The sequence below is a fragment of the Erpetoichthys calabaricus genome, chromosome 5 (genome assembly GCF_900747795.2).
Source record: "Erpetoichthys calabaricus chromosome 5, fErpCal1.3, whole genome shotgun sequence".
NCBI classification, from domain to species: Eukaryota; Metazoa; Chordata; class Cladistia; order Polypteriformes; family Polypteridae; genus Erpetoichthys; species Erpetoichthys calabaricus.
The window spans coordinates 147,998,952-148,024,509 of record NC_041398.2 but is presented as its reverse complement, the minus strand read 5'-3'; the positions used below and the strand labels follow the sequence as shown (position 1 = coordinate 148,024,509).

General features: G+C 36.0%; 1 protein-coding gene across 15 annotated transcripts in view; it reads left to right on the top strand.

Annotated features, from left to right (window-relative positions):
• LOC114651997 (teneurin-3) overlaps positions 1-25,558 on the top strand; it is an 898,351-nt gene that overhangs the window by 819,348 nt on the left and 53,445 nt on the right. For all 15 annotated transcript variants that reach the window (XM_028802134.2, XM_051927721.1, XM_051927718.1 and 12 more), the window contains 2 exons: positions 3,558-3,825; positions 5,110-5,253. In XM_028802134.2, the coding sequence (XP_028657967.1) occupies positions 3,558-3,825; positions 5,110-5,253 (412 nt within the window). The remainder of the gene's footprint in view (positions 1-3,557; positions 3,826-5,109; positions 5,254-25,558) is intronic.

The window sequence follows — 25,558 nt, the reverse complement described above, 5'->3', positions numbered from 1 at the left end:
TTTGTAGCAGCTCAGTCTTTACCAGCAGTAGATTTTGTGTTGTTTTTTCTGTGATTTCTGAAAAGGTGAACATGTAATGCATAACCATAACCTATTTTTTGTACTGCATTCTGAGATGGCTATAAATCTACATTTTTTAGCTGCAAACACACACTCAGATTGATCAGGGATTTAACATATATCATATATCTATGTATGATAGAAAAAAATATGATGATAATATGGGTATGAATGTAATGGCATGCAGCACTGTAGTGTAAACTTTGTTCACCATAATAGGATTTATAACACTAAATGTATAGCCATGGTAACCCAGTAAAATGTTATAAACCCGCATTTGATCCCTTTAACAAGAATCAAGTTCTAATAAGTTTTCTTGATACACCACATTTTATGTGTTTCTTCACAAAAATACATTAGCACTGCTAGAAATTATTCTTTTCAACACTAAATTGCTTGGCAAACATCATCTTTCACTGTTAATTCAGAAGAAACTATGAATTCATTACAGATCACAACATTTTAAGTTCTTTTTCAAGTGTATTGTGATGTGTACATAATACAATGAAATTCTTACTTGCATGTCTTCCAAAGAGTGGTAAAAGTAATAAACCAACAGACACAAAAAAGACAATAAATACAATATTGAAATCTAAACAGAAGAGATAATAAAGTAGTTTTCAGTATGAGTGGATGTTAAATAACTCTTATGACCAGCGGATAAAAACAGTCCCCGAATGCAGAAATGAAAATGGTAATGGTCATGTACCATTTGAAAGAGAGAGAAAAATGACTGTGCAGGATGGCAGAGTTATACATGGATTAGTGCCAGTAATATTTCGTGCCAACTTCACAACTTCCTGTAGTACATTGTAGCCCTGAGCTAAGCAAGTTCCAAACAATAATGTTATGTGGCCAGTTAAGACGGTCTCCACTGTGCAGCTGTACAAGATGGCATAGCCAAGATATGTTGTGCCCAATTCAAGCTATCAGAGGTGTTGACTCCAAGGAATACTGCACAACATCCACTCTGATGTTCATAAGAGTGTCGTCATACTCCCAGGGTTACATTTAATACTGTTTGATGAAACAATATATGTTCTCCAAATAAAATACGCATTTGACACAAAGAAATTAAAATTCTTAACAGCCGTACAATGGATTATATTAAGGACCACCAGAGTAACAATAAAATGTTCTTCAGAGAGCAGGTCAATTAGAGAAAGGGAATTATTCAGCGAAAAGAGAAAGCAAAAAACACAAGAAAGCAATGTAACAAACAAATTAATTTCATAGCAATTGATGCAGCTGACTTTTATTCAAAGTAAATTAATAATTAGCTGATAAAATCTTTACTTTTTCTTTCTGAGTGTCTCTAAATTGCATTTATAATACTTCAGTATTCACACCTTTAGCATGTAGCATTTTTTTTTGTTTTGAGTCATTTTTCAAATGGAATAACTCAACTGTTAATAAAAAAATCCCCAGTTGTAATAATAGTGATGTTCACATTGAAGGTGATTTTTTTTTCTACTTCAAAAAGTTTTAAGCTATTTCATTTGAGTCAATTACAGCAGTATACGTGTGAAACTAATATTTTGCATAAGAATACACTTGTTTGATTGTAGGATTATCAAATCACAATAAGTTCACCAAATTCTGAAAAGCCTGCTTTTGAAATAGTGTCACCATCTGCTGTTTCCAATATTTATTAATTTAGAAAAGCCAGATCAATGGTTTTAATTAAGTACATTCTAATATTAATACTGGGGAGGGTTTATATCAACCAGTTCATTTAAAAGAGTGCAGTGCTATGTTAGGATGGCAAGCCAAAACAAAAGGTAAACATATATAAATGCGATCATAGCATGCTTGCCTATGGGTTGCTACAAACTGTTTAGCCATTATTATTTCTACAATGATCCTGAAAATGAAGTTCAATAAAACAGTTTAAACTAAAATAACTATTCATAACATTAATTCTTATATAATAGTTGCATGCCTCACACTTAGCTGAGTTATTGTAATGTGACCTTCCTATACACTCTGATAGTGTTTTACTGACTTGGTGAAAATACCTTAGCACTATACTGTATGCAAGCATCATGTTTGACACAGCAGTAAATTCCTTCTTTCCTATATCATATGACTTATCCTGGTGAAGACTGCAGTGTAGTAACTTTAATGTAAAAAAAAACAGCTAAAATAATAATGTCTGATTTTTGTATTTTTGGTAACACATTAGCTTAGTTACTGCAAAAATTAATCTGTTACTCATTTACTCTTACATAATAAGACCTTAATAAAAGCTCCATTTGATCTTAATGATACTTATAAAGCATACTGTAAGTAAATAGGTTATTTATCTCTGTACAGTGTGGCATACTGTGAAAATTTGATACACTAGAAAAGTGACTTATGAACATGAAGGATTCACAGATCTTATGTTCGAATATGCAATATCAAGAGAACTATTTGTCTCAGTTATGCCACTCCTGACTGTTCTAAAATGAAATTATTTTGCACAGATGAATAACCACTTTACTGATTTTTTGTAAATATCATTAACACCAAAAGAACCCTTTTTAAGTTTTCATTACACAAGTGTAAATGATTAATAGATTCATGTTTATAGTACTTAAACTAGAGTGCTAATAAAAAGTTCAAACAAGTCTTATTTCTAGTTTTGCAGTGTTCCATCTTGTTGATCACATTTGTTGCCATCATTTTGCAGTACAATACACAGACAACTGACTGATAGCAGGAATGGTGTTGTATTTATACTTACAGTATAAAGGAGAGTCATTGTTAAATTTTGTGCATCAGCTGTTGGTTTTAGTGGAAGAAGTGTTTTATTATTCTTTTTTCCTGACATACCAAAACTATAGCAGAGTTACTCTGTCAGTGAATGTAATTATGAATTCAACCTGCTACAGCATGCTTTGCACAAAATGTAGATAATTTCTGAGGATAACATTTTAAATACTTCAATCATGTGTCCTCCTAATCTTCTTTTGCTTAAGTTGAAAAGGCACAGCTCATTAAATATTTAATCATAATTCATCCCCTGTCGCCATGGAATCAGACTAGTCGCTCTTCTCTGGACTTCTTCTAGTTCTGTTATGTCCTTTTTGTAGCCTGGAGACCAAGCTCAAAACCAAGTAAATGAACTCACATACAGTAATACTGCTTAAATGTATATTTGGAGCAGCTTCAGTTGGATCTGAAAAAGAACAGTGCAAACCACTTCAGAACTGAAATATCAATGGAGCTAGGAAAAGATATATTGTGCTAAGTGATACTGTAGCTTGGTACAGTAGTTGCAGTATATGTACCATACTAAACTGTTCTTTTGAACAGTTTGTGCTATTTACGTAGAAAACATAATTATGTAATTAATATTGGTTATATAAAATTCAATTACAAAATAAAGCCAATAAAACATTTCTGAATGTGAATATGTTTTACAGTGTTCACACCTATGCCCGCTACTTAATTCAATATATGAATGAAAGTAGAAATAAATGATCATTCAAACCAAACATTTTTCTCATCAGGTGCTTCAAGAGGAGACTGCAATCCCTGGAAGTGATTTGAAACTTTTCTATTTGAGCTCACGTGCGGCAGGCTATAAACCTGTCCTGAAAGTGACTATGACTCTGTCAACTATCCCATTCAATCTGATGAAAGTCCATCTAATGGTTGCTGTGGTGGGAAGGCTATTTCAAAAGTGGTTTCCAGCTTCTCCAAATCTGTCTTATACCTTCATATGGGACAAGACGGATGCCTACAATCAAAAGGTCTATGGATTATCAGAGGCAGTTGGCAAGTATAATTTATGATGCTGTAAATCTCGCCTTCTCAACTCATTAAACTCAGTAAAAAGTCCTTTTCTTCAGCAATAAGTATATTATGAGAATAGCTTGTTGTGTTAAGAGTATACAGTAAATATCTGCATGTAGTTCAAAATATATTTATTTGGTCATCATACATTTTTGTCTTATAGGTCAAGAATTTTATTTATTCATACATTATCTGGACTCACTCAGCTCAGAATCTTGGTTGCCAAAACCTAGGGCCCCAGTCTACTGCAAGGCGTACTCATATATGCCGTTCTCACTCAGTCACAGGATTATACTAACTAATTTAAAGTTACCAGTCATCCTGGTACACACTTTTTTGGTATGTAGAAGCGTAAGTGTAGTCCCCTTAGAAAAACTCGAAACAGATAGAAACTCAGCCAGCATTCTTGTGGAGCGGTACTTCAGCAGCACTATTACATCTGTGTACTTTATGCATTTAATTATATTATACTAAAACACATGAATTTTACCTTTTCAAAATGCACCCATAAAACCAACTGTAAGTAACATTTTAATTTCCTCAAAATACACTTCACCTTTAAAATAATTTTCTGACAGAGCACCCCACACAATTTCAATAGCAACTTCAAAACTATCCCTGCCTCTCTAGTAATCTGATGTAGATGCTCCACGCTCTTTTTAATTATGGTGAAAAATGAACTCAGAATGTATTAAGCCATAACAGGACAACAGAATGTTTTCAGCTAATTTAAATGAAAAATAAACAGCTAAGCAATCTTAGTTTATTTCCTTCTTTCTTTCCACCCACTGACATGCAGTATTTAGAGTGTCTGATTTTTATGCTTTAATATTTTTTTTCTTTGATCAAACCATTTTCTTTATATAACAAAGCATTCTAATGAGTTATGAGTGACCTTCATGTGAATTGTCTGTTAATTTTAAAACATTTAGTTCCCCAGTTATTGCATACATAGATAAATGCACAGTTTAGTGTGAAAATGGGTATCTGTAAAAAAGCAGAAACACTTAACAATGTGTGGCCAGGAGCCAGCAAGACAAAGATACATCTGTGAAACAGCATTTTTTCATCAGTGATGAAAGCCGTCACCAACTTGTCAAGAAAGTAAGCAGCCATCTTAGATCTGACAATAAGCCATCTTAACTATAGGTATATACAACTGTGCTATACAAATTCACAGATTTAAAATATTAATTTGCCATTCAAGTACTCAAAATTATGTATTTGTTCCAAAGTTATACTGTAGATATTCATTGTATTTTTCAGTGTCAGTTGGGTTTGAATATGAATCGTGTCTGGACCTGATTCTTTGGGAGAAAAGAACTGCAGTTTTACAAGGATATGAGCTTGATGCATCTAATATGGGTGGCTGGACACTGAGTAATCACCATGTGCTGGATGTTCAGAATGGTAAGAAATGTTTTCAGTAAGTAATTCTCCATTGAAGGAAATAGGATATGTAATATACAAATGATTGTTTAATTAGTAATATCAAATTAATATCTTGAATAATCACTTTTTGACATTAATAATCAGATTGCTACTGATGTTTAAATATAGCTTAATCAATGAGTTCATTTGGAAGAATGAAAGGATGAAAATGCTCACTATAACTAAAGACCTTCACTTTGAGTTCATAAAAATCATACTTTGTGAGGCAGAAAGCATTAAATATAAATACTTAAAAAAAATGTTAAGACATCTGATCATAAACCAAAAAAATGATTGTCACTCCCTTTACAGAGGGTGAATCGATTGAGGCTTTAAATTATGTTAAGGAGTAGAGTTTGACAAGCAGTGACTTTTCAAAGTGACGCATGTCTAATTGAATAAACGAAGTGATTAGTTGTAATGACAAGCTGGATGAGCCAGAGAAATTCATTCTCAGGAGGGGGAATGAGGACATTGACAGGTGTTTGCATGGGCACGCTGAAATGCTGCAATAAATATTCTAATGAAGATGAAATATTGTTCATCATCCCATTTCAAGATAATAGAGGAGAGTTGTGAAGGACCAATCTTTCAAGGTAATGACAGAATAAATCAGGTGCAATAACGTTGTGTGCTGACTTGTAGTATTCATATGATGAAAATTATAGAACTTAGCTATTTAAGGAAAATGACAGTCTCTACCTTGTCATGAAGAATGAAACCTAACTAGACAAAGATTTGCACTAGGATTTAACCCTTTTATGCAGGGTGTGCCTCTAGTAAATAAAAGCACTCACTGTTATAGTCTGCAACTACAGAGATAATGCTAATAACCGTAATTATACATCTGGTTGTCTAATATAATAAAACTCAAGCAATCAATCTTGGCGAGAGAGGAACTGCTTTTTTTCCTTTTCTGTTTTTCTCTCTCTTAACATTGGCATGAGTGACACTAAACCCTGCAGTCTGTTTGGATTGGTGCCAGTTGCTCTTGAAAGTTTGTGAACCTTTAGTCGGGGTGATTGTTGAAGCTGTTAAGGCCCGCAGTTAATTTTTCAACACAAATGTAGAATTATGTAACCTCTGTGTTACATATGTTGGTCTCGATTTTTTCTAGTCAGTGAACCCTTCCATCACAAACTATAAACACTTTTCTGCAAAACACATTGAGAATGTGTAATATTTGCTTTTTTTATCTTTTAAAAAATGCCAGATTCCTATCATACTTCACTCTCCATTAAACACAATATCATTATGCGTTATTTCCTTTCTTTAACATCTCTTACATTGACAGCATGTGCTTTCTTCACAATCAAACCAAAAAATAATAATGGTCCATTACTGTGCCATTTCTATCAAGTGCAGTGACAGCATTGGTCTGTTTACTTCAGTAAAGTAGCTGTACCATATATCTGCTGCCATTATTTCATCCCATCTGAGTCCCAGTAGGATGTATCTGGCATTCTTCTGTATGATTACTAAACCACCTTTTTATGATACTGTGATGTGACATTGTCCTAAATCACTGGAACACATTTAAAATACAAACAAACCAAAATGCCTGTGTGAAATATTTACAACAGAGCATAGTAACTCAATTACAATAATATGTTCATTTCTGTTTTTGTTCAACAGGAAGATGCATTCCCTATCTGTTATTTTAAAAAAAAAAAAAAAAGTCCTTTAAGCAATGTTTGTAAGGTATGTTTTGTTTGTCTTTACCATAAATGTGCAAGTATCTGCCAAAAAAAATGTGGACATGCCAATATAGAGTCAAATAACAGGGTGACAGTTCAGCACATGTCAGCAAAGCAACTTTGTGAAAACCTGCAGTTCTGCATTAAGGACGCTACCTCAGTTCTTCAAAGAATGTTTCAGAAGGCCAGTTAGATTAGCCTGTTTTGCATGCAATTGATGGATTTTGCAAAACCTTTCCTTACCCTAAAATAAATTCACAATCACAAAATGAAGATAGCCTCCAACCAATCTTCAAGAGATGATTATCACTGATCTTGTGTTTTTCACGGATAAGTATTTTCAATTTGACCCAGGAAAATGCACTCCATATCATTCCAGAACCACTGTAATTTTTAGTATTAGAACTAAGCATTCAGGTCTGTAGATTTTATTTGATGTACTTTGCGCATTAACCTGTCCTTTTTATGGAGATCAATGTCAATGATTCATCTGACTATATCCCATTTATCCAGTGGCTGGTATTTTATTATGTGTATTTTTCCGCATTAAACTTTGTGAAATAACCTATTAACATCAGCTTACTTAGTAATATAGTATATGGCACTTTATATACATACCTCTGCGCCTGCTCATACATTAGAACTGAAAAAAATCATTTTAAAGCTTAGAACTCGACTGAAAGTGCCTCCGATATGCAGCTGAATGAAAGCACTGCCAAACATTTCACTCAAGTAACTGTTCTGCAATCACTCCAAATGATCCAATTCAGAAGTGTACTTGTGACACAATTTTGTTGTGTCATATAAAGGAGAATTACAGTTGAAATTGATTTTTTTTTTCTCCAGTAACTTGGCATCAACATTTTCTGCAGCTGGCACTTAAAAAGACAAAGACGGGTTGTCAAACTACCTCAAATGGTCCTGTCTTTCCTCATACTCAAAATTACTAACTTAATTTCAGTAGTTTATGTTTATCAGTAGTAATATTTTCCTGCTCTGCTCATCCGATTATAGAATAGGAAAACTCAATTTCACAATACATTACTATTTTTGTGCTGAATGATCAAATCAAATCAAAATCTTTACTGTTCAAAAACTTTCTTGAGTTTCTCATTTGGCAATCTAGAATTTCAGGAGTTAGATCAATTAATTGCCTTCCATTCCATTGCATTCCATTATTCTTCTTCTTCTTTCGGCTACTCCCATTAAGGGTTGCCACAGCGAATCATCTTTTTCCATATCTTCCTGTCCTCTACATCTTGCACTGTGTCACCCAACACCTGCATGTTCTTTCTCACCACATCCATAAACCTCCTCTTAGGCCTTCCTCTTTTCTTTACCTGGCAGCTCTATCCTTATTGTTTGCAACTTATACTCAACTTCCAACCAGCCTTTCAGGTTTTTACTAACCAGAACTTTCTAGAGTTTAATATATGGGTTTTTTTCTAAGTATTGTCTTCTGTATCTGTGAAGGACTTGCTTTGCCTGGTACCTTATTGAAGTACTGTTCACATGTCTTTGTTTCACACTTAAATTTCTTTCTTTTCTTTATTTTCTGTTGTTCTCAAGAGAATTTTCTGAATGATTTGAATTAGCACATCATTAACAAGCAATTAAGACTTTTGTTTCTGCCAATCAGTCCAGTTTTGTATAGTCATTAAGGAGAACATCATTATAATTTTTTTACACATTTTCTGGGTCACAGTTGCATTAGGCTGAGCTGGACTGTCCAGGCCTCCCATCTCCAACTTTCTGCAGAACAGACTATGGAATACCCCAGTGCTTATAGGCCAAGAAGCAGTGAGGCACGAATGCTATCCACCATGCCATCTAGTATTATTTTGAGCCGTTAATTTTTTTTGTCTTATTCATAAATGTGCAATTAAGCTCTGCATCATCTTCCACTTAAACATCTGATCACATCTGATGCTAATTGACCTTATAGTTTACTACTGTTTATTCCTGTTTGTGATCCCTTGGAGAATAAAAGATCTAATTTCAGTGATTGTTGAAAATGTCTGTTACTAGCCTAATCAGTGCAACATGGGCAATTCTGTCACCTAATGGATCAATTTGTATTACCTACAGTTAGTACTTATGTTTGCAATGTGCTAAATAGGTAGTACATGTTATCTAAACTTAAAGTGTTGTTCAGGACATTTCACTACTTGAGATTGTCAGAAAGCTAAGTCTTGCAAACTCCATTGAAATATTGTTTGCAGTTTATTAACATAGAATAGATTGTCTTCTTTTCCTTTGATTTGTAAAGTGTCTTCAGCGACTGACAAAGCTACTTTCTTATTAACAATAAAAACAGAAATTGCTTGTGTACTGTGTACAGTAAATTTCCACAGGAGTTCAACACAAGTAGCTGTTGTCAACTGTTGTTCTCTTTGCTGGTCTAATAAATGTAGAGAAAAGCCAAGCAAAATGACACCTTTTATTGGCTAACTAGAAAGATTACAATATGCAAGCTTTCGAGGCAACTCAGGCCCCTTCTTCATCTTGCCTGAAGAAGGGGCCTGAGTTGCCTCGAAAGCTTGCATATTGTAATCTTTCTAGTTAGCCAATAAAAGGTGTCATTTTGCTTGGCTTTTCTCTACATTCATAATGGCTAACACGGTACAGCACCCTAGTACTACTGGTCTAATAAATAAATAAGACAGCAATGGATTAAGTGTTTCTGCCCAAACTGTTTTACTTTCCCTTCCATTTCAGTAGATTTTAGCCCAAAGGGTTCAGTTTCAACTCATTCATAAAGATTTTGCAGTTTGTTCACAACTTCCTGCAGACCTTCAATTGCCTCTCGACATTTAGTCCCTGCAAGCTGTCTCAGACAAACTCTTTTGTTCGCCTGACAAAATAAGGTAAAATACAACTCAATTTCTGCATGGGGCACAGCTGTCATCATCTTGTATCTCATGCTGCTACAAAGTGTCTGTTGTTGGCAAAGACTGTGCATATCAAATGCTGGCAAAGTAGTATTCTTTATTATAAAATTGTTCAGTTGTAAACAAGATCTGTATTTTCATTGTCATGATGTGTAATTTGATTGTCTTTTTGGTTTCCTTAAACGTTTTAGCATGCCTTCCTCTCAATTATCAATGCTCATCATTCTAAAAAAATAAAAATTTAGTGTAATAGATAAGGAAATGGACCCTGAACCATAAGGTTACAGGTTCAATTCTCTGAGAAAGTCATTTAATCTACCTACTCTTCATCTGTAAAGGCTCCCAAGTAAAGAATTATACTGAGTATGTGTACTTTGAAATGTCTTTGGAAGATTTTGCTTCTGATAATTGCTTTGCTATATTATTTTTTTATATCAACTAAACAGTTTATACTTGAGCAACTTAAATCCAGAGTTCACCTACCACCTACACACCATAACAACTATAATATTTTAAAGGATAAAAAAATACTATAAAATCCTTGTATTTTCAAAAATTTTTTTTCCAATGGCCTGGCCTGCTACAAATCCATAACAACTAGTGTGACCCAGTTATTGTTAGTATTGTTACCGTATTTGTATCAAATTTGTATTTAGCAATAAAGTATGCTATTTTCCTTGGCCTGCTGTCTTAGTGTTTTTTCTGTGATGCATTTCTGTTAACATTAATGTCATATTAATATAGAGATGTGCCTTGTCCTTTGAAGCTTTGAAACACTAAAATAATGTATTTAGTTATTAAGAAACTTGAGGGCTTCGCTCGCCAAACCCCCGGCCTGTGCTAGACGCCAGCCACTTCACATCTCTGCCGCGTATGTGGATTTCACTTTCACCAAACAGCAAATCTTTTAATTCTTGCAGATATGCCTCTTCATTGGGAAGAAACACTGCTTTTCCCTGATGGCAACACGAATTAGACGATCTACAAGTCTCCGACTTAAAGTTTAAATACAAGCAATATATTCAATCTCTTTTTGCTGTTCTGTTATTTCACCAAGTAATAATTTCCATTTGTTTGCGCTAATGCGATCTTTACTATCATTTTTTTTGAGACTTTTGAATTTTAGTACTTTCATTATCTCTAACCTGCTCTGCATGTGTATCACGTAGGGAATCCATTCCCAGATGGGTTATCCATTCACGGGAATTCGGGAATCCCGGGCTCCCGGGGATGACACAGTGCACGGGTATCTCACATGTGAACGGTTTTAGAACGACCAACACTTATTTTTAATAAAACTACTGCAATATGTTGACACAAATAAAAGACTAACCTTATCTACAAGCAGTTCATGCTGTCATATAAGTACATGTATCTTTAGTTGCAGTAATAAGAGCGTAGAAAGCACAACGTGTCCAGCGTGCAGGCGTCCAGGCAAGAGCGCACCTTCGTGCAGAGTACGCCAGCCGCTGAGAAAGCATGCTCTGCCTCCACTGAAGTAGGCGGCACAGTCATCAGATACTGGTAGACTTGTTCTAAACAACACCCGCGCCTGCCGTTGCTTTGAAACACCACCATTTCAGCTTTTACTGATACATCCAGTTTCTTGTCATCATTCTGTGATGGCAAGTTTCTTGGCACAGATAATGGCTCCACCTTCTTCCAGTGTTGTGGATGTTGCAGCTGAACTACTGCTGTCAGTCTGTTCAAGTCGTGTTACCAGACGACGAACGAATTTTCGGATGACATCATTAGATGGTACTGAGAACATGTCTGTAGTAGTCGTCTTTCGTGCAGAAGCTGTATGCAGATACTGGAGAACAGCAGCATGTAATCCTCGTCTGTTGTTTATTCTAGACTCAAGAATATCTGCCAGAGTCTTTGGAAGTTCTGAGCTCTGCTTCTGTAGCTGGACAATGCAGAACTTCAGAGCCGCTTCTGCGCTGATCAGATTTGTTTCACGCCTGCACAGTACATTATCTACAAGCTTCAACGGTTCCAAACTAGACACCATTTCACTGATAACTGTGAAGTCTGTGTCAGTTAAGTGTAACTGTTGCCCCAGATCAATCGGTGCCTTCTGTATTGGACCCCATAATTGCAGAAATCTGCTCAACATATCAACCAGACTGTTTCACCTTGTCCTGCAGTCTAGCAGAAGACTGATTTGACGAATTCACTCTTCACATACGGCTGAAGTATGTTGTCATTCTTCGTTGGTGATCATCTAAAAATCTTGACGATTTTACGAACCTTGTTAACAACATTGTCATATAATTCATCTGACAATTCCACAAGAACATTGTATCTGTCATAACAACTTCTAGACCTTGTTCACCATCATGACTCTCAAGTATATCATCCTCATCGTCGTCGCTGTTGTCAGTGTTGCAATGAGACGACTCGGGCTCTGCTGTAGCAGTAGTAGCAGCACGACCTCTGCAGCGATACAGCACATCTAGCACTACCAGCTGGATACAGTGCGCATACCATAATTGATGCTCAACTTCCAGTGGTCTTCCGACCTTTGTCATGATACTGGCACCGTCTATACAGATGCCTACTACGTCACTGGTAAGACTGAACTCAAATTCTGCCAGTTTACTCTGCAGTAAGTCAATGCACTTCTCCGCCGGCATCAAGCCATGAACTCTGATTAATCCAAGGTTCCGAAACTTCGGACCTTGTTCATGGACATTCACATTCATATATCGTCAATTTCTAGTGGAAGTCCATTCATCAACCGTTACACTAAAGCGCTGACCCTGCTTCTTCTCGTTAGCCATCTCTTCTGTTACCAGCAATCGGATCGTTTGACCGTGATCAATTACCAGATGCTTCACAGTTTCAGCAGAATTCGGCAAATTTCTGAAACCAAGTGCGGACAGTGCTTTGTGTAAATCAGCTGACGAAACGAATATTCGGAATGGAAGTCCATCTCGAGCCGTCATTCATGCTAATACTGCCTGCAATGTACTTTCGTTCTTGTTCTGCAGATAATTTTGTCATTGGCCCCACTGCTATGCGCTTGGACGTCGTTGATGTACCGTCATCATCCTCTGGTTTTCGTTTCATAACAGTTATTTGATGAACTCTTCTCAGATGCTCATGTAATCCCTTTGTCGAGCCACCAACTGTTTTCAAAATAGTTTTACATAGTTTACACTCAGCCGACTGGCCTAGCTTTTTGCGCAAAAAATGCTGCCAAACTCCGTTGTTTTTAAACTTGACAAACTTGGCCATTTGTATGAGGCTTTCAACACAAACAACTGATGTTCCGACTGCTGACTGGACCCGACCTCTGCTCCAGTTGTAAACTTGACACCAGCCTGTACTGTCCACAGCACGTACCACAGATGTCAATGAAGTCTGCCCCGTCCCGGCATTCGTGAGTTGCAGAGTGCGGACTCCTCCCAGTCCACTGTGCTCAGTCAGACTGACTGCTGCTGGTCTGTTGTTGACTGAATTAATCGGCAACAAACTACACCGTGGGCCAAAAAAACGTGCCACTTAATTATTTTTGCAACTATAACTCTGTTATTTCTTGATCGATTTTTACACACTTTATATGCGAGCTTGGCCGTTCCCATTTTCCCTGGAATTACAGCAGTTTCATTCCTGGGAACACGGGAATGAAAAATGCCCGGGAATGTATTCCCTAGTATCGCACCAACGTTTTTGAACCTCTTTACAACGTTCTACTTTGTCATCTGCTCTTTATCTTTTATATCTGGCCCCGGACATGATTAAATCTCTTGGCACAAAGTCTCGTCTTGTTGGACATGAAAGTATCTGTCTGAAAAAGTCTCGTCTCGTCCCAGGATTATTTTATTATAATAGAAAGATGTAGCAGCTCAAGTCATCACCAGTTTAGAAAAATCAAACAGGCACTTCGTTTGAGGCTTGTCTCGATGTTTTCTTGATACAACTGTTATTAGTGCTGCCAGTCCCCCCACATCCCATGAAAACTGAAGGATGTGCTTAGTACCATCAGAATGAATTAAAAGTCTCCATTCATTTATTGAGACTGTATTGGACACTATTAAAAGCAATTAATCTCATTTTCTTTTTTAATCTCCTCATGCAAATCTGTATCAGTACAAAATAAATAACTGCACCATATCTGATCAGTAACATTATTTTGCTCTCAGTGCAGGCACAAATCTGTTTCTGAACTAAATCTATAATGGGATAAAAGTGGGAGTAATGTGAGTCTGTGTGTCATGACTTCTGCTGTTTTTATTTTCGACTTATTGATGTAGTGGTTTATCATGACCTCTGTGAACAATTTCCATATGAAGTTTTCCTCACAATTGTCTCACCTTTATTTTGCTGTCTGAAGTGATATTTCTACATACAATCACACAACAATACTGACTTTCTCAGAACTACCGATGTCGTACAAAGTTACAACCATTATTTTATCTGAATTTTGGTATATAGTTGGTACTGAAAAATCAGTTCTAGTCACATCTCTAGTTCCGTCACATCCTTTTAATATTTAAAGATGTTTACCTACCTTCTTTTGTTTGCAGAGTTTTATTATAGAATAGGACAGATTTACACTTCATATAGAGATGAATCTTTGGCCAATTAGAATAGCAGTAAACAAAGAATTCACAGGACCTTTCAAACAGCTCAGTGTGAGAAATCATTTCAGTTAAGACTTCTTGTTTCCCCAGTTTCTCTTTGACTGTGTTTGTTAGTTATTTCAACATATGAATTCTATATTCAGAAATTATTACCCTTCAAACACTCCTGTCTTTTAGAGTTGTTGAGAAAGTCCTGCTTTGTAATGTGCTGGAGTACTTAACTTATATATGGTAATGACTGTAAATTTTATGTTTAATGTTAAACCCTTTCTTTGTAGGAACATTGAGAAACGTAAATGTTTGATTAGCACAGAACTGTAGCAGAGCCAGCATTTGTACATATTTTCCACATATCAGAAGGTAGAAGTATTATATTTTATTATGTGAGTACTGAAAAAAAAGCATCGCTTCTACAGTCATTTGAAAAATTAAATACACTCAATGGAAATTGTTGAAGTATTATATTTTATTATGTGAGTACTGAAAAAAAAGCATCGCTTCTACAGTCATTTGAAAAATTAAATACACTCAATGGAAATTGCTGAATTTTCAACTTATTTGAATCTTCATGCAAACAGTGCCTACAGATAAAGGTGATATGCTTCAACAAATTATAGATAAAATTGACGTGATGTATTCATTCTCATAATCTAATTAACAAAAATGAACATTTGTCAACTGGAAAAAGTAGGTACATTCTCATGTTTATCACCATTTCACATCCATAAAAGTAGAATCAGGTGTTACGTATTAGATGCCAAAGATTAGAGCCTCCCTTGAGAGTATGCTGGTGGACCCTGTCTCATTTAATCTGAAGCTATCGAGAGTATGGTGTTCTTTTTGCTATTTGTGTTTGTGGTGTCATCATGCCAAGATCAAAAGAGCTCTCTAAGGCCCTCAGAAAGAAGGCCGTGGATACATATGATTCTAGCAAGGGATATAAAAAGATCACCAAATTATTTTAAATCAGTCATTCCACTTTAAGAGAAATCATCAACAAGTGGCATAGATTTCAAACAACTGCCAATTTGTCTCAGGACAGACCAATATAGCCCAAGAGCGGACAATTTAATACTAAAAGAAGTCCCAGGAACCTCAAAATTTTATCTTAGCATCTGTAGGTAACTCTTGAAAAATTGTTGTCAAAGTACATGCATTACAATCAGAAAGAGAGTGCAAATTTGACCTGAATGCGATGTGTTCCAGGAAAAAGCCTTTACTATCTAAAAAGAACATTAGAACAAGACTACAGTTTGCCATTAAACATATAGGCAAATTTGCTTGGCTACAGTATTCAAAGACGTAATTTGGTTACGAAGAACCTTATAACAACTGTGAAGCGTGATGGTGGAAATATTATGGTTTTGAGTTGTTTTACTGCTTCAGGGCCTGGTCAGTTTGCGTTCATCAAGTAAACTATGAATTCTGAGTCATATCAAAGTGTGCTTAAAGACAATGTGAGGTCATCTGTCCAAAAGTTGAGTTGAGTCAGAAATATACCGTGCAACACAACAAAGATTCGAAGCATACAAATAGTAACTAAAATTCTATATACACAAAGATACCTATATTGCCCATAATGTGTTAAAGTTATTAGGATATCATCCAGCAGTGATGATTAAGTGATTCATACTCTTGTATCATCTAGAGTCCACTAATGTTCCTGGCTTATAGTTCACTAGTTACATGTACAAATAATTTCTACTGATAATAAGTACAGGTGTTCATTTTATAGGTTGTCCAGGCTACAGACCAGACTTCAAGGCTACAGTATACACTGAGAAAAAGACACCAGACTACAACCATTAGCTTTATTACCCAGGAGCCCTTTTCTGAAAACAAGTCTTACTAGATAGATAGATAGATAGATAGATACTTTATTAAACTAAAGCTTTAAATCTTCTTTCCCCATACAGTTGTTCATTTTCTTTGTTTTAAAAAAAAACTATTTCAGGCGTTTTTAATCTTTTTGCATTATTGCTTCTGTTTTACAATCTAGCCTTATTTGTAGTTAAGAACAGGTTATGTGCCACACATTTAAGGCCTATGGTGGCTAGAACGTAAGCAGAACTGTTTCAAATGCAAGTATTTTTCTTGCCATCAAAAAAGTGTACGTTTAAGCATTATTTATTGCTGTTTAACTACTGTTTAACCATGCTCCTCCAACACACGCTGTAATCATGTGCAGGTGAGGCTATAGAGCTTGGCGTGAAGGAGTGAGTGTGCCCACTTACTTAATGTTGTCCTATCCAGGGTTGGTTTGAAACTTGTTCAGGCTAACTGTAAATAATCCTGTTTTGAAATGAGCTGCTTTAGAAAAGGAAAAGGTGACTGAATATTTAGTAAAGGACATTATTTTGAAGGTAAGAAATATGTGTTTTTTAAATCTTGGAGAAAAGCTTACTAGGATTTTGAATAAGTATTTCATTTATTTTCAATAAACATTGGTAATAATTGAGGAGCTAACTTTTTTGAGAAATTTTTATAAAATTCCACTGGGTAGCCATCTGGGCTGGCTACTTTACCACTTTGAAGTGAGTTATAGCATCTAGTAATTCTGAAAGTGTCAGCAGTTTATCCTGTTCCGCAGAATTAAGTGTATATAGCTGTATCAAGAAACTCATTAGATTGTGTCTTATCATCTTTAAACTGAGTAGAAAAAATGGACTTATAGTACTCTCTAAATATGTCAGTTATATTTTTATGGTCAATAATTTTATCTCCATCTGTGTTGTTAATGGCTGTCATTGCATTACGGATTTCCTGTTTGTGAATTTGTGGCGCTAAGATCTTATTGGCCATTTCTTCATGTTCATAATAATGATGTCACAATTTAAAGATAAGCTGTTCCGTTTCTGTAGTAGTCAAGACATTAAATTGTGATTGCAAAATCTGTCTTTTCCTATAGAGTGCCTCATTTGGAGACCTGGCATATTCTAGATCTATTCTGGTAATTTCTCTGATTAACTCAGATACCTTCTTGGTTTCTAGTTCATTTTTGTGAGAAAGACATGAAATAATATGTCCTCTTAAAATTGCTTTCAGAGTTTCTTAGAGTATACCTGCAGACACCTCAGAGGATGCATTTGTCTCAAGAAAATAATAAATTTGCTTGGATATAAATTCTGTACAGTTTTCTTCAGCTAATGACAGGGGGTTAAGATGGCAGCTACGAGATAAGTGTGTAGAACTCAGTGATTAAAGCTCCATGATCAGAGGGGCATGGTCAGACATAACGATAGCGTCGTACTTACAAGATTTGATGTTTTTAATTTATTTTGTGTAGAATTGGTTAACATATATGAAATATTGAAGTTTGTATATAGACTTAACATAAAAAATGTTTTACACTGATACAACTTTTGCTAAAACATAAGACGTGCCTCCAATATTGTAGCAAGATGGAGAAACCTACCAGTTAGCTCTTGCTCATTCTCCTAGTTTATCAGGAGACAGCCATGGAAATGTGAAATTAATGAAAGAAGTGAGTGACAGAACAGCAGGGTGCTCCATAGTCAAGTTGTAACAACCACAGAAGATCACATACTGAGCTCTATTTTATGGTGTTTATTATTATACTTCACCTGGGCACTGAATCAAATGTATTGCTTTGTTCAGTATTTTACATTTAAAAAATTCATTTTGGCTACAACTCCACAATGAACACAAAAAAGTAGAATATTTAAAAACAGAATATCTTTTTCTGTAAGTGCAACTTCCTCTTTATTTTGTACCCTTTTTCTACAAAAAATAATGGACATTAAACTTAAATTTATTGATACAGCCAGAAATTGTTATATTGCCTGGTGCCATATTTGTTCGTTTACAGAATAAGCAACTTATATCTTAATGTTAGATGTAAAGAAAGACAAGACTGTATTAGTTGTACAATGCAAATTAAGTTTAAGAAGTGTCTTTAATACTCTTAATGGTTATAGAGAGACACTGTTGACTTGCTTTCAATTAAAGTGTTATTAAGTCTAATAGTTTTTCAATTAATTCAGTTTCTGTGGTAACCCCAGGCAAAGTGGAAATTTGGAATTGTACCGTCTATATATTAAAAAACAATTTTCAGGGAATTTACTCTATAGCAGATGTCAGAAAGCTATTACTGAGACAGTAAAAGAGGTGCACATTGCCATTGATTACATTTCCCAAATTTGATCCAGATGGAGATTTAACAATCGTTAGGTTTTACTACCAACTTTGTTAAGACTGTATGGCTTTCAAAACCTTAAACATGTCACTAAGAACTGACTACCTAGTGTACTTTATCCTTTTTATTAAGAATGGACATTTCAGTTTTTGATATTTTAAAGCATTTGATTTGGGAAAAGAGTGGAGAAGATTCTGACTCGTTTTTCCTGTACTAAACACTACAAAAATCCCTGATCTGTCAGTCTACTTTTAAATGCTATATATTGCATTCTGATGGGAGGTGCAGAGACCACTGCTACTCTGATCATAGAACTGTATAACGTAGATTGTGACAAAAGGAGCAAAGGTTTTTCATTTGTGGTACAGTAAGAAAACATAATGTGGTTAAAATCTGCTTCTTCATTTGGCCATAGTGTGCCATAAATACAGAGTAAATGGACTTGAATTCTTGCTATTTCAGTTTACAACAAAAGAAGCTGGAAGATGACAAGCCAAGTTACATTTTAATGTTAGTTGAGTGGTATATTTAGTATAATGGTAAATGTCTTCATTTACAGGGTAACAAGAATTATTTTGAAGCTTTTTACTAACTGAGCAGAGAAAACCTGATAGTGTAGAATTTTTTAATTAGTATGTCATTCTGCATAAGGAGTGCAGGCTATCTTTGGAATTGTATTCTTTTAACACAAATCCACGCAATCATCTGTCTACAGAGATTCTGTAACAAAATATCAGTCTGTTGTAATTAAGAATGAAAGCACCATCTAAGTAGCATGGTGGTTTAGTTTTGAATGCAAATCCATTAGAAAGAAGTCCCTGGCAAATGCTAATGTCTGTAAAGAGATAAACTGGAATAAAGTTTACAAAAAATAAATAAATAAAAGAGAGTAAATAGGGAACTGTGGTTGACAAGCCAACTAAGTGACCAGAAACACAGAGGGTGCAATAAATAAATAATAATAGATTATTACTAGAATCCAGGAATAAAAGAGGCTTGCAAAGTACAACTTGGTAAGAGATCGTTTGCTACAGTTATGTGGTTAATTAAAAAAGGAAATATTAGTGGATAATACACATAGAGTGCAAATTGGCAATCAAAAAATGCTGCTGTCTAACACTGTCACAGTTACGGTCATGATAGTGCATGACTTGTGTAATTTTTATCCTGCCACCCACCTATTTTACAGGTATTTTATTTTACATTCTTTTAAAAGTCCTCCAGTATTCAACAGTTAGAGTTAGAATCTGAGTGATTTGATTGGGTTGTACACTTTTGTAAAAGATGGACAAGTCTTTGTAAACAAGTAGTTTGAGTGTCTTACTGTTTAGGCTAATATGAATATTCTTCTTCTTCTTTCGGCTGCTCCCATTAGGCGTTGCCACAGTGGATCATCATGTTCCATATCTTCCTGTCCTCTGCATCTTGCTCTGTCACACCCATCACCTGTATGTCCTCTCTCACCACATCCATAAACCTTCGCTTAGGCCTTCCTCTTTTCCTCTTCCCTGGCAGCTCTATCCTTAGCATCCTTCTCCCAATATACTCGGCATCTCTCCTCTGCACATGTCCAAACCAATGCAATCTCACTTCTCTGACTTTGTCTCCCAACCATCCAACCTGAGCCAACCCTCTAATGTACTAATTTCTAATCCTGTCCATCCTTGTCACACCCAATGCAAATCTTAGCATCATTAACTCTGCCACCTCCAGCTCTGTCTTCTGCTTTCTGGTCAGTGCCACCGTCTCCAACTCCTATAACATAGCTGGTCTCACTACCATCCTGTAGATATTCCCTTTCACTCTTGCTGATAACCATCTGTCACAAATTACTCCTGACCTCCACGTTGAATGCATCCATCACTCCTACCGCAGACCTCACCACTGTCACACTTCCCTGATACATATCCTGTACAACTCTTACATACTTCTCTGCCACTCCCGACTTCCTCATACAATACCACAACACCTCTTGAGGCACCCCATCATATGCTTTCTCCAGGTCCACAAAGACGCAATGCAACTCCTTCTGGCCTTCTCTAAACTTCTCCACCAACACCCTCAGAACAAACATTGCATCTGTTGTGCTCTTTCTTGTCATGAAACCATACTGCTGCTCACTAATCATCATTTCACTTCTTAACTTAGCTTCCACTACTTTTTCCCATAACTTCATGCTGTGGCTCTTCAATTTTTATCTCGCTGTAGTTCCGACAGTCCTGCACACCCCCCTTATTTTAAAAAATTGGCACCAGTACACTTCTTCTCCACTCCTCGGCATCCTCACATTTTCCAAGATTCCATTAAACAATCATGTTAAAAACTCCACTGCCATCTCTCCTAAGCACCTCCATGCTTCCACAGGTATGTCATGTGGACTAACGGCCTTTCCATTCTTCATCGTCTTCATAGCTGTCCTTACTTCCCCCTTGCTAATCTGTTACACTTCCTGATTGGATGATCTCTACATCATCCAATCTTCTCTCTCTCTCATTCTCTTCATTCATCAGCCTCTTGAAGTACTCTTTCCATCTTCTCAACACACCCCCCCTCGCTTATGAGTTTATTTCCATCTTTATCCTTCATCACCCTAACCTGCTGCACATCTTTCCCAGCTTGGTCCCTCTGTCTAGCCAATTGGTACAGGTTGTTTTCTCCTTCCTTAGTTTCCAATCTCTCATACAACTCATCACACACCTTTTCTTTAGCCTTCACCATCTCTTTCTTTACCTTGTGCCTTATCTCCTTGTACTCTTGTCTACTTTCTGCAACTCTCTGACTATCCCACTTCTTCTTCGCCATCCTCTTCCTCTGTATACTCTCCTGTACTTCCCCATTCCACCCTCAGGTTTCCTTTTCCTCTTTCCTCTGTCCTGATATCATGCCAAGCACCCTTCTTGCTGTCGCCCTTACTACGTCTGCTGTAGTTGCCCAGCTGTCTGGTAACTCTTCATTGCCACCCAGTGCCTGTCTTACCTCCTCCCTAAACTCAACCTTGCAGTCTTCCTTTTTCAACCTCCACCATTTGATCCTTGGCTCTGCCCTTACTCCCCTCCTCTTCTTGATCTCCAGTGTCATCCCAGACCACCATCCTATGCTGTCTAACTACACTTTTCCCTGCCACCACTTTGCAGTCTTTAATCTCCTTCAGATTGACTCTTCTGCATAGGATATAATCTACCTGTGTGCATCTTCCTCCACTCTATTACGTCACCCCATGTTCCTCCTTCTTCTTATAATACATATTCACCACAGCCATGCCCATCTTTTTTGTGAAACCACTCTCTGACCTTCTTCATTCCTCTCCTTGACACCATACCTACTCCTCATCTCCTCTGTTCCCTTCACCAACATGTCCATTGAAATTCACTCCAATCACCACTTTCTGTCCCTTGGGTTCACTGTCCATCACTTCATCCAACTCATTCCAGAAATCTTCTCTCTCATCCTTTGCAAACCCAACTTAAAGGGCATATGCATTAACAACATTCATCATCACACCTCCAATTTATAGCTTCATAATCATTACTATGTCTGACACTCTTTTCACTTCCAAAACACTCTTGAAATACTGTTCCTTCAGAATAACCCCTACCCCATTTCTCCTCCCATCCACACCATGATAGAACAATTTGAATCCACCTCCGATCCAACTGGCCTCACTCCCCTTCCATTTAGTCTCTTGCACGCACAATATATTAACATTCTTTCTCTTCATCATATTAGCTAACTCTCTCCCCTTACCAGTCATACTGCCAACATTCAAAGTTCCTACCCCAACCCTCCACATTTATCCGAGTTTGGGACCAGCACGAAGAAACACACTGGTTTGTGTATCCCCTGTGGCTGGGTTGCTTAGGCTAATATGAATATCATAGCCTAAACATTCTGAGACCTTATATTACTCAATATAGCATCCATTTAACAAAGGCAAACTTAGCTATTTGACAGACATACTGCATTTCATTGTTCAGAAGTGATTCTGCTTCATACATGCACCACCTCTACTTTTAATTTGTCTGCATATTTATATATGTACTTGATATTTACATATATTTGCAAACTGCATATTAGAAATCCTTTACATTCCCTATAATGGCTGAAAGATTTAAAAGTTTCCCTTGGGACTGTACAGCAGCAGCCCAAGGATAAAAGGAATACCATTGGTGCTTTAAAGTATGCAGATTTCAAATAAATCCTTAAGTTTGGAGATTGCCCAGAAAAGAACTATTGGGATAATTCTTCTTGAAATGGCTAAAGCTTAAATTGTCTCAGCAGCAAAAATTAACATCCTAATGGCCAAAATAAAATAAAACTCAGAGATTTCTACACAGCGCGTCACAAAAACAGTCAGATTTATTTCACAATCAGGCACTGAGTGAAACTGCATATTTACTTGGTCTTTGTTTATACTCATACATGCAAAAGGTTATTTTCATACAGTACTGATAAACTGCAATACAATGAATCACTGCTTATCCCAGTCTCAGGCCAGCATGGTGTGTGTGTTTAATCCTAAGTCAATCGACTTACTGTGGTTTGATGTAAATCCTTACAGTTTCATACTTTCTCTCATTAAATATCCTAAAAGCAATTTAACAACAGTGCAGTTGGAGTATTATTTTGATCGGTCTCCCTAACACTTTAAACATTCAAACTGTCACACATTAAATGTTTTTTTCCACTTTGCTTCTGTCCAAATTTGATTATAATTAGCACTGTAGCATTTTTAGTTCTTTCTTAGTAGTGAAGCATGATGGCTACTTTCAGCGAAGCTGAGGAAATGTACTAGTAGTGATTGATTTCTACATGTGCCGTCATTGAAGCTGTTAAACATTTGCTTTGATTTTTTGTTAGATTGGTTTAATTTTGTGCATTTCACATATTTTGTGAAAAATGGACTGACCATAGGAACAGAGAAGACAATGTAAACTGTTACTGGAACTTGAGCTAAGCATAACATGTAAACTTAATGGAAGATTTATTGGAAAATGGCAGAAGACCTGAAAGATATTGGGTGCCATGCACGGCGTTAAGCAGCCCTAAGGAAGTAAATTTAAAGAAATTTATAAAAAAGCAGGGAAAGAAACATTGAGGACCATACTGTTTTCCCTATCTTCCATGCAGGTACTATTTGCCTAGAGTTTATGTTATCAGTGTACAAGCAATGTGATCTTTCTATTTTTACCTGTTTTCATGTGAAAAGTCACATGAAAGTGGTCATTTGCAGTATATTAATTAGCATGTTAATAACAAGTAATAATTTTATTTTCTTCCAATTCGATTCAGAGCAGTCCATCAAGTAGAAGTTATAACCAAGAGAAATGTTAAATAATAAAATAATATTAAAAATGAGCTGTTGAAAACATTTGAATACAAACATGAAATAACTTTTCTGTTTCACTGTCAATTCCACCAGTAATTTCCACACTATTGCAACTCTGCTTCAGATATTCTGTATTTTCTGCTGGCATTATGTCCAAACCAACACTTTTTAAAAAATTTTTTAAATAAAATGGTTGGTATTTTGTTTATGTCCTCGACCCAGCAGAATACCAAGCATTTTTTGCTTTTTTTAACTGCATGGTATAAAAACGGATAAATAACAGTTGTGTTAGAGAGTGGCAAACACAATGCACAGAGCAGAGATAAGAGGCATCTGATTGCAGGTTGCTAGGTTACTGTAGCTGATAGAGGGGCTTGGTGTTTTTATTTTATTTTAATTTATTTTAGAAAATCCATGTGTAGTAAGTTATCCAGACATAACAGTTGAATGTATATCTAGGACATCTGAAATATATTGTAGACAAAGGTAATTTTTGAACACTGGCCATTGGAGGAGAGTTGCATTGCATTTCTGTTCTTGGTACAACAAATCAACAACTTTGTCCAACATGCTTTTTAGGGACAAAATCAAAATGGAATTTGATCTCAGGATAAAGGACCATTATTCAGCAACACTAACCACTGGTCTACCTTGCATGTGCATCTGTACGATTAATTTTGGAATTGTTATTAAAAAAAATATTTTTCCCTAACATTGAAAACATTTCACTACATACTTCCCAATTAAAGACTTGGCATTTTAACAGGGAGGAAAAGTCCACACTAAATTGTGCCCAGAATAAACTGTTACAATAGAAAGGCAAAAATACAGCATATTGCTCAAAGCAGAGCTAGAGCCTATCCCAGCAGGACTGGGCACAACACAGGAACCACATTCTGACAGTATGTCAGTTCACTGGTATGCACACTTGCAAACACATACTTATTTACTATCAACTCCAGTTAACCTAACTGGCATCTTATTAGAGAAAAACTGGAGTACCTTAAAAGAAAAATCTGCATAGTTACAGGAAGACAGTGCAAGGTCCAAACACAATGCCATCAGACCAAAACATGAACAGGTCTGGTATATCAGTATCAGTGTATTCATAATAAGAACACCACTTATAGATACTTACTGTAACTAACAAAAATATTGAAAAATGATCACTATGGATGTCTCAAACCAAAAAGGATAGAATTCTGTTTTTTTCTGGATCAATTTTCTGCTGATTTTCTGTATATGACGATTTAAAATAAAAACTTACTACAGGAGTTTAAACAATTTTCATACTGTTTACTTTGGTTACTTATCCAAGTATGATCTATTTTTATTTATTTATGCATTTTTTGTCAAGCAACAGCTAAATCAAGCCTACTAAACCATATCGGTTTGACTAGTCCATGGCAAAGGAAAAACTGATTCTTCTTAAAATCAACATTAGTCCAATGCTTATTTGGTACATATGCTAAAATTTTAACCATGGTGCTCAAACCTGAAAGGCTTTAGGAGAGATTTCATGGTCTGGCCCTTCCAGTCCATTGACATGTTTATGACCCTTCCTTAAAATTGGCCACTGAACCATGAGCTGAGTTAAGTTATTACTTTTAGCATGCTGTATT